At 36.0% G+C, this 13,522-nt stretch overlaps 1 protein-coding gene, 1 long non-coding RNA gene and 1 other non-coding gene across 4 annotated transcripts in view; 2 read left to right on the forward strand and 1 right to left on the reverse strand.

Annotated features, from left to right (window-relative positions):
* Positions 1 to 13,522, forward strand: part of LOC126971404 (NAD kinase 2, mitochondrial) — a 40,075-nt gene that overhangs the window by 20,443 nt on the left and 6,110 nt on the right. For both annotated transcript variants that reach the window (XM_050817716.1, XM_050817717.1), the window contains 6 exons: positions 2,213 to 2,314; positions 4,969 to 5,077; positions 9,485 to 9,594; positions 10,586 to 10,703; positions 11,339 to 11,472; positions 13,274 to 13,413. In XM_050817716.1, the coding sequence (XP_050673673.1) occupies positions 2,213 to 2,314; positions 4,969 to 5,077; positions 9,485 to 9,594; positions 10,586 to 10,703; positions 11,339 to 11,472; positions 13,274 to 13,413 (713 nt within the window). The remainder of the gene's footprint in view (positions 1 to 2,212; positions 2,315 to 4,968; positions 5,078 to 9,484; positions 9,595 to 10,585; positions 10,704 to 11,338; positions 11,473 to 13,273; positions 13,414 to 13,522) is intronic.
* Positions 7,891 to 8,468, reverse strand: LOC126971504 (uncharacterized). The gene is made up of 3 exons (XR_007730924.1): positions 8,333 to 8,468; positions 8,139 to 8,250; positions 7,891 to 8,006 (listed from the first exon to the last, which is right to left on the reverse strand). It is a non-coding gene; the product is annotated as an uncharacterized LOC126971504 (long non-coding RNA).
* Positions 10,243 to 10,316, forward strand: Trnay-gua (transfer RNA tyrosine (anticodon GUA)). The gene has a single exon. It is a non-coding gene; the product is annotated as a tRNA-Tyr (tRNA).

Raw genomic sequence — 13,522 nt, forward strand, 5'->3', positions numbered from 1 at the left:
GCGAACACAATAAACACTATCTAAGTACATTAAATATTTTTCGAAATAAATCTTAATTTAAGTGCAAAAACCATTTTCAGGCAACAATCACATGCAAATATTAGATAAATATACATAAAATGGTCGACAGCTTTTGTAAAATCAGGGTGAAGTCTGAGATAACTTATACGTAGCCTCTTGCTGCTAGACAACTTCAATTTATTGACGTTTTCACAATCTATCTAGACGTATTCAGGATGTAAGGGTGAAGTATAATTTAACATTTCCGCAGTTACTCAGTGATTATCGCTGAGAATATATTATTGTATATTTATTATGGCACCCTTGAACTGAAACCTTTGAAGCAAACATAATTATCCATCAACGCCCTAGGTCACATAATAAACTTTATTTATTGGCAGTTTGATACACAATGCTTTACTCACAGCTGTTGCAGTGTTTTATGTTTTAATAGTGAAATCAAGTGTTGTGGTGCATAAAAAAGTTTATTCCAAATTCAAATTTAAGACACAGTCGGACTTTTTAGTCGGACAAAAATTGCAATGATTTGCGGTATCGTGGCCAATTGTCGGATTGTCCTATTTCCTTAATATTTTTAAGTCTTGATACCATTATTAAGCGGTCTCTCAAATGGTTAATAGAATGGTAACAGCGAGCAAAATTATATCGCTGCTTGAAGAATGGTGTAGTCAATGTTATATGTCCCAGAGGCTAATTAATTTGAGTCGTTTAACTGTCCAGAGAACTTGGCATATCAAGAGATCCGTTAGTAGAAGGCCTAGGTCTAGAAGAAACCATGCACAGAAGCCCGAGATGATCGCTTCCTGGTGAACCAGGCATGTAAAATCGCAAATCTTCGTCGACCTCAAAAAGACTAGAGAAAGTGAGAGGTGCGCAAACCAGCTTATGGACTGTCAGCAGAAGGCCTCTCACTGCAAATATATATAAAACGAAGAATAAGATCGGTGCAGCCCGCTCCGCAAAACATCAGGGAGCTAAGTAATGTAATTGCGCAATGGGTGCGTATTCCACAAGAAACAATTAAAAATAGACGAATGCATGCTGTCATTTTAGCAAGAGGGGGCTTCGTTCGATCTTAAACTTTTTATTTTCATGTTAAAAAAGTTTAGTTTTTAGCCTGCTTTTTTATTTAATGAACACAAAACTTAAATAAAGCAAAAAATATTAAGTCATTGCGATCCACATTTAAATTTTTTAAGCATCGTTAAGACGCTGAAATAATCTAATTTAAAGTGATTATTATTATAATACAATTACCATTCATAATTTAAATTGAAATTAAAGTTTATCTCCTGTATACTAAGTAGGTTTGACTATGTTGTGGTGTTCCAACGCATACATTACTATCTGCAACTAATGTAGATTTGACAACGAAACAATATTGATTTAATTACGATTACATAATATCTACATCTATCTATATATATAAAAATGAATTGCTGTTCGTTAGTCTCGCTAAAACTCGAGAACGGCTGGACCGATTTGGCTAATTTTGGTCTTGAATTATTTGTGGAAGTTCAGAGAAGGTTTAAAAGGTAAATAGATATGAATATTCTCGTAACAAAAATAAATAAAAACAAAAATTTTGTTTTTCCTTTCATGTGTTTCTGTCGTTCAGAAACCAATTGAAAAAATAGCTTAAAATTAATAACTAATTAGAATCTTTACATCTTTCTTACTTTCTCAGGAAGTAAAATTAAACTTAATTTTAGTTAAGGAAGGTTTACATATATAATTTATATCGCAAAACAACGTTTGCCAGGTCAGCTAGTACATAATAGAAAAAACTGAGTTATTTTTATAAGATGACCTTATACTAGGTAGGTATAGTTTTAGGTAAGGAAGTCAACCCTAATGTCGTCAGAAGAGGTGAGAGCCACGCGATAGAAAGAGAGGCAACTTCTAAATGAATAAAAATATGTACCTTAGTAGCGCTATGCGAACTGAAATACACTTTATTGTATGAGCGCAAGAGTCTCAATTTCTTTGGTTGATTTTGCGGAGTGAGACTTCCGTGATTGTACTATTATAATATATTCTTTGGGAAGGTGTACGGATTGCAGTACAGTTATGTCCAGTGAATGCTCGGAGTGAAATATATTGCTTAGTAGGTATATATCGAAAGGTCGAATTCGACCACTACAATCACCTGTTATTATTAATTATTAATAACTGTATTACTCCACTTCAGATTGACTTACAACGACGAGCTGATAAAGTGGTGTGACGTGGTGGTGCCTTGCGGTGGTGATGGAACATTCCTCCTGGCTGCCTCCAGGGTCCGAGATGCCAAGTGAGTGAAAACTTACAACATTTACGGCCTTACAAATAAACTTGTTATAAAGTTATAACTGAGAATAAATCAAGAATATGCAAAATGTTACCAAATTGACATTTTGCTTATGATTGGATTCTTCGGACGTATAACGTTGCCCGCGTTTGTTTGTAAGGTTGCCTGACGACATTCAGTAAACTTAAGAATTATCATTGTGTAAATGAATGAATGAATGTCATATGTAAATATCTCTGATTAGTAAAATGTTATGACTAAATTTTTAGTAAAAAAAAAGCATTGACAAAATATATTGTTTATTGTATTTTATTGATTATATTGAAGTGACTGTATTGTAGCTTGTAATGATTTGTGGAATTAATTTATTTTTTATATTGTTTTAACATGTTAGCGTTATGGGGCTTCAATTTACTTTTATATAATTATGAACTAAATTGTTTGTATGTTTATGTGCATGATGTGTTCACCTGTTATTTCAGGAACACGATTTTTGGACTTTGTGTTACAATTTTATGAATTGACATGTGTATTCTGTGTTGGTGGACCTTGAATAAATAAATTAGTATTGACAGTGTTGTTAGCGATATATTAAACATATTGCATATTCTTGGTTTATTATCAGGTATAACTTTATACCAAGTTTATTTGTCATTGCACGAGCAACCTTTGCACGGATACAACTTATTTATTTATTTATTGACACACCAACAGCATTACATACAAAACATTAAAAATAATTATGGTCTTATAGGTTTATAATCTGGTATGAATGCCAGTTACTGGTGCATACACAACTCTCATTGCAAGACATTAATTTAAATACAAAATACAGTTTGACCTACAAATTTAACAAGGATTTTAAGCAGATCACTAACAATAATAGATACAATATAACGAAGAAATAGTTTGTATGAATATGAACTAACATATTATTATTATTTACAAACAGAAATGTGCGGTTACTTTTTTTTCAGACTTGTCACTGTGTCATGAAAAATATCAAAATCTTTTATGGACGCGGAAAATCGATTGTACTCAGAACACATCCTTGATAATGGAGAATGTTTAAGGGCATTTTTCCTACTTACTGGTTCCACAAGTATGTTAGTAATCGGATTTCGTGGATATCTGTGCGGGATTTTGAAATTTATTTTATCCAGCAATTCACTGCACGCTGTCTGTCCTGATAACAGCTTTTAGAGGAATGTTAGATCCAGTATTATGCGGCGATTGTAGAGTGACAACATTTTAAAGTGTTTCAGCCGCTGGTCGTAGGTGGCCTTATGAAAGATGCCGGAACTATGATATGCCAAGTATCTAGTAAAGGATCTTTGTAGTCTCTCTAAACGTTGAGAAGGTGCTGTGTATTGGGGACTCCACACAACTGATGCAAATTCTTATTTGCTGCGAACCAGTGAGTTATAAAGAATTATTTTGGTTTGAGGAGAAACAAATCCTTTTGTGTTTCTTTTAAGGAAACCTAACATCCTGGCTGCTTGTTTTACTGTCGTTCGTACTTCGATTCGTATTTGCCACACGGAGAGTTAAGCTGCTATGATACTCCGGCCTAACGTAAAGACCGTATTGCTGTATGAATGTGTATATAATATGTGAGACGTGGAAGTGGCCCACGAAGTCCATATCTCATCAGCTTCAGGTTTTCGTTAATCGATCTTTGGCAACGCTGTCATGAAGTCCCAATCGACCAATAGATAAAACGCCGCAAACGAAGCTGCTGGATAGGCCACACACTCCGAACGGATCCCATCCATATACCGAGGCCCTAGACTGGAACCCTCAAGGAAATCGTACACGTGGTCGTCCAAAGCAAACCTGGCGGTGCGCTGTCATTGATGAAGCGAAAGACATAGGAAAGACCTGGAGTTAAATCAAGAGAGATGCCCAGGACCGATCGCGATGGAGATGTACTGTGTATACCCTCTGCCTTTGCTAGGGGATACAGGAACTTAAATGAAGTTTATATAGGCCGTCCATGTATTCATGGCTTTTGTATAGCAAGTAAACCTGAATAATAAATTGATATGAGAACAGTGATATTACGTTTCAACATGTCGGTGCCGCAAATCACGTTAATACGTTGACTCTCCCCACGGAGCCCCCGGGCCCCGGTTCGATCCTCGTGTTTTCGGTTTTCGAATTCAATTAAAAGTTTATTGGACGCTTTAAATCCAAATTTAATAAAGATGGAGTGTCGTATTTCCGGAAGTGTATCTTTAAATTAACAAAATTATTTAACTCACTTGACGTTTTTAATAATTTTGCTAAATAATTTAATTTCAATTGCTAAAACAAAATACATCGCCAACCTTTACCAGTGACTAGATTATGGGCGCCTATTTCTGCCGTGAAGCAGTAATGTGTAAGCATTATTGTATTTCGGCCAAAAGGGCGACGTAGCTAGTGAAGTGACTGGGCAAATAGGGCTTAACATCTTGTGTCTCAGATGAGGAGCACAATAGTATTACCGCTAAGAAGTAGGTTTTTCAAGTATTCTGAGCGGCTCGACTCGTCCCTTATTGTCATAAAAAAATTAATATCTAAAAATCTAGAAATCTATTACTTTTAATTTCGTCTACTTAGTACTTACGTCTTGTTTATGCTTAAATATCTTATTTTGTACATTTCTTTTTCAGTAAGCCAGTCATAGGTTTCAACAGTGCTCCTCACAAGTCTGTGGGTCGTCTGTGTTTACCCACGTGGTGTTCCAATGATGTCAAGGGTGCGTTCTCCGCTCTGAAGGAGGTGCGTCGATTCTAAATTAAAATATTTTTATTTTTTACGAGCTATATCTATTAAGTACGTACTGGAAAAACTATTCGGAACAAATTATAGGACGCAACTTGATGGCAGCGGTCCAATTACTTTGCAAGTCACATTCATTCATTGTTTATATACTATACGGCCATATTACAATATATTTCTGGACGTCGCTGGAACGTGAAGCCCCCTCCTGTTCCCCTTTCACCCCCTCGCGCTTGTCCTGTTGCGTCAGTACGGTTTGCAGTTTCAATACCGTGAGGTACGTGTCGTGATATTTTCGTGCTATCACTGCTTTGTTCATGAAGTTTTCATTGTTAAATTTTGACTTTTGTTGTTAATACTTAGTTCTGTAGTTTCTGTTGTCCTGCGTCGCTATGCCAGAAAAATAAATGCGATTTTACTTAACCCAGATTCTTTCAATAATTTTTCATCATTATAATAATAACAATCAGCATCAATAGTCACTACACAACACCATCGATATCGATCAATAATAGAGAAAAATAAAGCATTGTTTATCTATCTATATATATAAATGAATTGCTGTTCGTTAGTCTCGCTAAAACTCGAGAACGGCTCGACCGATTTGGCTAATTTTGGTCTTAAATTAGAAGTCCAGAGAAGGTTTAAAATGTGAATAAATATGAAAATGCTCGGAATTAAATAAAAACAACGATTTTGATTTTTCTAATTTTTAATATAAAAAAATTGTCGTAGACAATATTTGTATGAAACTTGTCTGATGAAATTGTTTGTCACCTATTAGTTGTCTGCATGTATATGATCTCATGTTATATACTTGTTGTAGGCTTGTAGCTAAACTTGTTTAACACATGTCAGTGCAGAAATTAATGAATTTGACAACACAATTGACTACTGGCACAGACAATAGAAAGTGAAGGTAGACGTGTAAGAAGGTGAACATCATACAGAATGAAGGAAATTTAAGAAAACCATGCAAGTTCTGGTCGCGAACATTTTTGAGGAGACGACAGCAAGAAGGGACCTATCGTTCCTTATTGAATGATTTAATAATAGAAGATAGAAGTGAATTCAGAAGTTTTGTTAGAATGAGACCAGTAAATTTGGAGAATTTCCTTCAAAAAGTTGCACCATACTTTTCTTAGCAGTATCACAGTATCGAGATACCTTCACTCCAGCAGAGCAATTATTTTTTTTATTTAAAAGGCGGACAAACGAGCTTACACACGGGTCACCTGGTGATACGTGATCACCGCCGCACATATTCTCTTGCAATACCAGAGGAATCACAGGAGCGTTGCCGACCTTGAAGGAAGGCGTAAGCGCTTTTTTTAGTTAGCTGTTTATTTGAGATTTCTAGCTACTGGTGACTCATATTATTTCTATTTGCATCGGATATCAAAGGCAAAATGTTGTTAATGCATTACGCATGCTGGCGAGACGAACGAAAAAATAGCGGTCTGTCCGGTAAATGTTTAAAACTTTATCCACCACCCATGGATAGAGTATAAAACTTGTTTTAAATAAGTATTGCACATAAACTTCAATAAAATTAACAATACTTGTTAAACATATGTATGTTTTATGTTGGTCTGAACGCTGTCAATGTAACAGACTGTATCAAGCATGTCTCAGATCTACAGTGCCACAAGGGTCTTTTGGCGCATGAGTCCAATTGAAAGAGATACTATAGGTGGTTTTAATTTTAAACTCAGTTTATATATATCTATCCAGTTTATATATATATATATATATATATATATTTATATATATATATATATATATATCTATCCCGAAATCTTAGGGTCTAATGAACATATCAGATAATAGGATGAGTAGAATTTTAAGTTTTTTTAACTGTTAGAACTTAAGGAAATGGTAAACTATAAAAGTATACATGTATATACCTATCATTTATCAAACATAAGCATATGGTGGCAAAAAAGAATAATGTTTCAAATAATTTTATTATAATTATAATCAAGGTGTATATTAAGTGGTCGAATATCTTCCAATTCTTCGTCTTCGTCTTCACTATCGCTGCTTTCTTCACTATCAGAGGCTAAGTCTATGATGAACGGTACGTCCAAATGCGCGTCCCTTTTGTGATACTCTTTTTGTATTTTTTTTGACGTGCGAACAATAATTGCGCCACTCCTCAACAGTAATAGCATTAAATGCATTCATTACCATACTCGGCATTTCATTAGCCAGTTTCCCAATGTTCACCATAGCCACTTTGCGTTTCATTGAAGCCCAGACCATTTCAATGGGGTTGAGATCACAATGATATGGAGGTGAACGCAATACCTGCAAATAAATACAAGGTATAATTAGTAAAATGGTATAGGTTAGGAAAGTCGGTTAGTTGTTTAGCAATAAGGAATACCTTTTTATTTCATCAAGTAATCTTGTATCCTTTAAATACTTACCAAACTGTTATCATTCGATTCCGGAGATTAAATAAAAATATATTTGTTAATATTATATTAGATGACAATATATTAGTAAAATACCTTGTGGCCTAATCCTTTTAAAATGGCGTCAATAGCATAAACAGGTTCCGGCTTATTTCTTTTTACAATTTCCAATAATTGTGGTATTGTATATTGTGGTGAATATTCAATATGATTTCTTGATAACCATTCCTGTATTACTCCCTTTCTTGAATTTGTGTTAGGTGCTTTGTTTATGCTTGTATTGTGATATGGAGCATTATCCATCACAATAAGACTCGGTTGGTTTAAATTGGGTGCTAACTTTTCAGTAACCTATTTTTTGAAATTTGTGTGATTAATGTCTTCATGATAATCTCCACTTTTTGTTTGCGATTTAAATACCAAACAGGCATTCTCCACAAAGCCTTGCTCACCGCCAGCATGGACTATTATAAACCTTTGCCCTTTACATATAGGATTCAGTACACCATCTGTGAATAAATGAATTCATAAACTATAACAAACAAACAAGATTCGGAAGAAGATAAATGGCAGGCTATGAGTTGTTTATTGCTAATGGACCACTTTGTCTTACTGGCGTTGGACATTATGATGTAAAATACCTGTGCCATAATAATTCTGCCAACATTTTCCAAAAGTTAGACCAGAATGAATGTATGTCTCATCTAAGTACACAACTGGAAGTTTATGTGTCTCATCATTGTCCTTTAAAACCTGAAACATAGAAGACAAGCGTTCTGTTACATACATACACAAGTTATTAAGGTTCAAGGTAACTAAAAATATGATACTCTACCTGCAGGTATTTAGCTCGCCAAGCAGATATATCATTTCTTTCAATCAAAACCTTCCTAATACTTTTTGACTTCTTAAATCGGAAACCAATCTTTTTTATGTGTTGTCTGAGAATTTCTCGACTGCCTTTAAAGCCAATGTCTTCCTTAAGAGCACAATATAATTTACTCACTGTAGTCACTGTAAAAATTCATGGATTTTACGCCGAAAAACACCAATATCAAAATCATCCATCAATATTTTGTCTTTCCTTTTTTTCCTGTTCTTCCCTGGTTTAACAATTTTACTTGATGAAGCTTCGGCCAATCTTGCTTCACCTATAATTCTTGTCACTGTGCGCAGTGATATGCCTGAAAATAAATACGAAGATCTGTCATGACAATTATTTTTATTCCTATAATATTTTATATATTTTAGCCAAACTGATAATGTAGAATGTTGGCAACACTAACCTGTAGCAGCGGCGACTCGATCATTTACCTTTTCAAATGGAATAATCGGTGCTGTAGCTTGTTTTTCTTTTAAGAAAAACTCTTTTACCTTTAGCAACACCTCTCTGACATCACTTTTGATCACTTTCGGCATGTTAAAATTCAATATTTTCACAAAATACCACAAAAATGTTCGAGAAAATCTGACGAGTAAACAACAGTGACACGAACTGCCAAAATGACGTTTGGCAAGATGGCGCCGTTTAGTACCAATTTTGGCCACTCGCCAAAAGACCCTTGTGGCACTATATAAAAGCAAACGTGTTTTATACTTGTATAAAAACTTGTTGGCAACACAGTGTGAACGCAAGAATGTTTTAGACATTTGCAATACATGTTTATAACAAATAACTATGTTTTGACAAGTATTCTACAAGTTTTGTATAAAACAAGTTTTTGACTTGTTTCTTGGTGTAAACGAAGGCGGAAACAATTACGGAACTGAACGTGGTACGGCGTAATTCCGCCGTGACCACGATTCATGCAATTGGATCGAAATATCGTCTCCCAATATATAAAATACTAGCTGACCCGGCAAACGTTATTTTGCCATTTAGTACAAAACGGTAATTTAAATTTTACAAACAGACACTTCAATTTTATTTATATGTATCGCGAGTACCCGTCATAATAATAACAATGTATGTGTTTGTGTGTTGTAGGGTAGGTTTAGATGGATGCGTCGATCCCGGATACGCACAACGATTACGTGCGAAGATAAGTTTCTGGACAACATTACCCCGGTCGATCTACACACGCTACAGTACTGTAGGTGAGTCTATATGTTTATGTGAAGTAGTAATGTGTAAGTATTTCTGTGTTTCGGTCAGAAGGACGCCGTAGCTAGCGTGTTCTCCGTGTGTGAACGCAGACAGACTGAACGCGACAGATGTCGTTGTGTTCACTCTCGTGGTGCCACGGACGAACTGTGTTTGCGCTTGCACCGGAGGCTTTTCTCTCGCCACCCTCCACTAGCTGAATCAGGTCGTATAGATGGATAAGATTTAGGTATGAGAAGGATGATGTGTAAGGAACAAAATCTCCAGGCCCTGATAATATTTCGTCATTATTTCTTAAAAAGTTCTATTCCACTTTTGCCCTTCCAATGCTTTTCAGTAAATCACTTTCTTCTGGCTCTGACCCTAATTTATGGAAATCAGCATTAACACCAGTACATAGGTAATGGTCTCGATCTGAAATTACTAATTATAGACCAATTTCATAACTATGCATTATTGCTGTGTTGCATGGTTATACCAGGATGTGGCTCCATCTAAATGTCGCTCTTTTAAATCTAAATAAGTTTTAATTTGATGACATTTTCAACACAACGACAGATTTCAAGTCAATTTCCTAATATGCAATTATTGGGGTTGAGATGGTTATCAACTGCAAAGTATATGCTTCAGATGCGTCTCTCGAACGGTTAGCTGAGTTGGTAAGAGCGCTCGGACGTAAACCGAGAGGTCGCAGGTTCAATTCCCGCATCGTTCATATACTTTGACCAATTTAATTTGTATAACTAATCCCAGAAGTAAGGGATATCACTTTAAAAATAACATATTGTGCAGTTTGGTTGTTACTATTATTTCTTCATATAATATTTTCTTTTCATACAGTAGTTAACAACTAACTCGAGTTGGTCTCTTTTGGAACTCTTTTCTAAATTGTTACTCTTTGGAACTGAGGTATCGGTATGTATTGACAACTCGACTGGGTTTGATTCAAACTTCACGGCCTCTGAATTATTCCTTACGTTTCAGATACCCATCAGTATTGAACCCGGAGGAACCAGAGACGACCAGAAGATCAGAAACTGGCAACCCTCATACGACTTCAAGCCTGGCAACAAAAGTGTTGCCGTTTTTAGCATTGAATGAGGTAATTTAACTTTCAAAAGCGAAATAAATGAAATCATCAGCCGGAAGACGACAACTGCTGGACAAAGGCCTCCCTCAAAGATTTCCAAGACGATCGGTCCTGCGCTGCCCTCATCGAACGTATTACGGCAATCTTGACCAGATCATTGGTCCATCTTGTGGGGCCTACCAACACTGCGTCTTCCGGTACGTGGTCGCCATTCGAGGACTTAACTGCCCCAACGGCCATCTGTCCGTCGATCCATATACCCAGCCCACTTCAGTTTCAGTTCAAATCGAGTCGGTGACTTTGATTCTCCTACGGATCATTTCTGATTCCATCTCAGAGGGACCTACTCATTGACGTACAATAAACACCTAGACTCCTAATCACGCTCAAAAATTGTCTGAAGCAAATGTATGCCTACGCGTCAATTAGGCATTCAGTTTTTTTTTGTTTCGTTACATTTTTTCCCAGTTCACTCTACTGCAAACCGCGAATTCGTTTAAAAAATTCTCGGGATTAAAAAAAATAAAGATAGCAATTTCAGGCCTTGTTTGAAAAACGACTGTGATGAAATACGGCTAAAGGCTTCTTCCTCTTGTTCGCCTCGTTCTCTAACGTGGAGCCGGCCTCACTGTGTTCTTACATCGCAGGTATTCATAGGGGAGAGCGTGACCTCGAGAGTTTCGCTGCTGCGGCTTCAAATCGACAACGGGAACTGGACGCACACGAAGAGTTCCGGTCTGTGTGTCACTACCGGCACGGGAAGTACGTCGTGGCACTATAGGTAAAATATAAATTCAACTATTAATCGCAACGGCCTTTAATATGCCTTGCTTTATTTATGTTTCTCCATTTTTTAAATATCGGTCGGATCTATGAAGTAAGTAGTTAACAACAAAGCTCGCGCGTCCGTCACTGCTCGTTCGTGAGTCCCTCCTGGCTGGCCTACTGTGCAGAGGCTGACGCACGTACTTACAATTTCGATACCCACACGAGGAGTAACACAGGCCTGGTAGTATTTTGTTTGCCATGGGGAGAAATTTCCAAGGAGGGTGCAATTGAACAGTAAGAGAGCCTCAATTTCTCCCCATGTGATACATAGTGCCTTACCTTTCAGAGATTTTTTTGAAGTTTTTTAAGAATAGGGAATGGTTTCTATATAAATTGTAAACAGCCAGTATTGTAGTTCGTTTAAATATATTTAATATGCAATCAAAAATCAAAAGAGAAGAAATAATCACGTTAGAAATATATTCACATGCAACTTTTCTGCCCGCTAAACCACCTCGTTGCTTCTAAATTAACTTAAAGGTTTTACTAAGTGTACCTACTGTAGAATTTCTTACATATTGAACTTTAAATCCTTACACAAACAATGAATTCAAGCTGTAAAGGTTGATGCATCCAATATACGATAATTTATATTTATATAGTTTATTCTTTATTACTTTTTATGAAATAATGTTAGGTATATTACAGCCATTGTAAAATAGTCAATTTGATTGAAAAGAGTGTCCGTTGTAGGGCTTCCAATCCGCCGTTGGGATCCCGCACCATTTTAAAATCCCGCGAGATGCGGGATTACGGGCGCGGGATTTGCGGGACTGAAAAAGCGCGCATGCGATGCAAAATAGGATAATCTGCGTGAATTATTATTATTAATAACTCAAGTTATTAACTGTTTCGTATTTTCGTGATGTTTATTGATACATCCTTTAAGAATATAATAAATATTTAAGGATGTGTACGTGAAAGAAAGATTCATTCACGTACAAGCCCTTAAAAGGAATACCGCCCACAAGTGTGGAAGCAGAAAGGGCATTTTCTGGCCAGGCAATAGAGTTAAATACGCAGTAGTTTGGAAGACGACAGTTTGTAAATGTTGTATTTCCTTCGCAAACATTTTCAGTTAATATTAAAAGTTGAAAAACTTTATAATTAAGTAATAATTTATCCGTTTAAAATGTGTTTTTTTGGTAGATTTTGTAATTTTGCGTTGTGTATTTATTAAAAACGATTTGTTTTGTTTTGCTTTTTATTCAGAATTAGTTATTTTTTTTGTGAAAAAAACAGTATAATTAGATTGATCTCATTTTAATAGTAATATGTACGTAAATATCTGTGGAGTTGATAAAATCATTGTTTTAAAATGTGCATATTTTCAATATGCGGGATTCCGCAAATACCGAGATCCCGCGGGATTGAAAATTCGTAGTCCCGCAAATGCCGAGATTGAATACAGGCCGCGGGATTGGAAGCCCTAGTCTGTTGAGTTTCTTGTATTTTCTTCTCACGAGCTCAACTTTTTCCGAGCATATTATGGTAAAATCAGTAATTTAGAAGAAGTCTTTGTAGTAACTATTCAAAAGCGCTTAGTTTAAGCCTAATTGTATAAAGTTTATTTGACTTTGACTAAACGAACGATTTATGGTTTTTTAAAAGAACGCATATTGGAAGAATTTTTTCCGCTGTTTCTCTTCTTTAGACCGTCCCTTGTTTTCAAAGTGTTTTACCTTTGGATTTGAAGCAATTTAAAAGAATAATTAACTTTTTTAGTTATAAATATTTTTTTACATGATTTCTAGCATAAACTGTCTCCGGACACATTCGGTGATGGACCTGATGAAGATACTCCACGAGGAATTTGGAGTGAAAATGGACATCTCTTTGGAGAAGGCGCGCGAAGTAACCGAGAAATACAACCAGAGGCTGATGTTTCCGCCGGGTAATGTCAATCTTCACTGATCTTATATTTTTTGGACGACGTCAAGTCTTGAATCGCTTTCGCTGCGCGGTCGCTGATCGCCGAGCCCACCATTCAGCAATGACTCTGC

Source organism: Leptidea sinapis, chromosome 23 (genome assembly GCF_905404315.1).
Source record: "Leptidea sinapis chromosome 23, ilLepSina1.1, whole genome shotgun sequence".
NCBI classification, from domain to species: Eukaryota; Metazoa; Arthropoda; class Insecta; order Lepidoptera; family Pieridae; genus Leptidea; species Leptidea sinapis.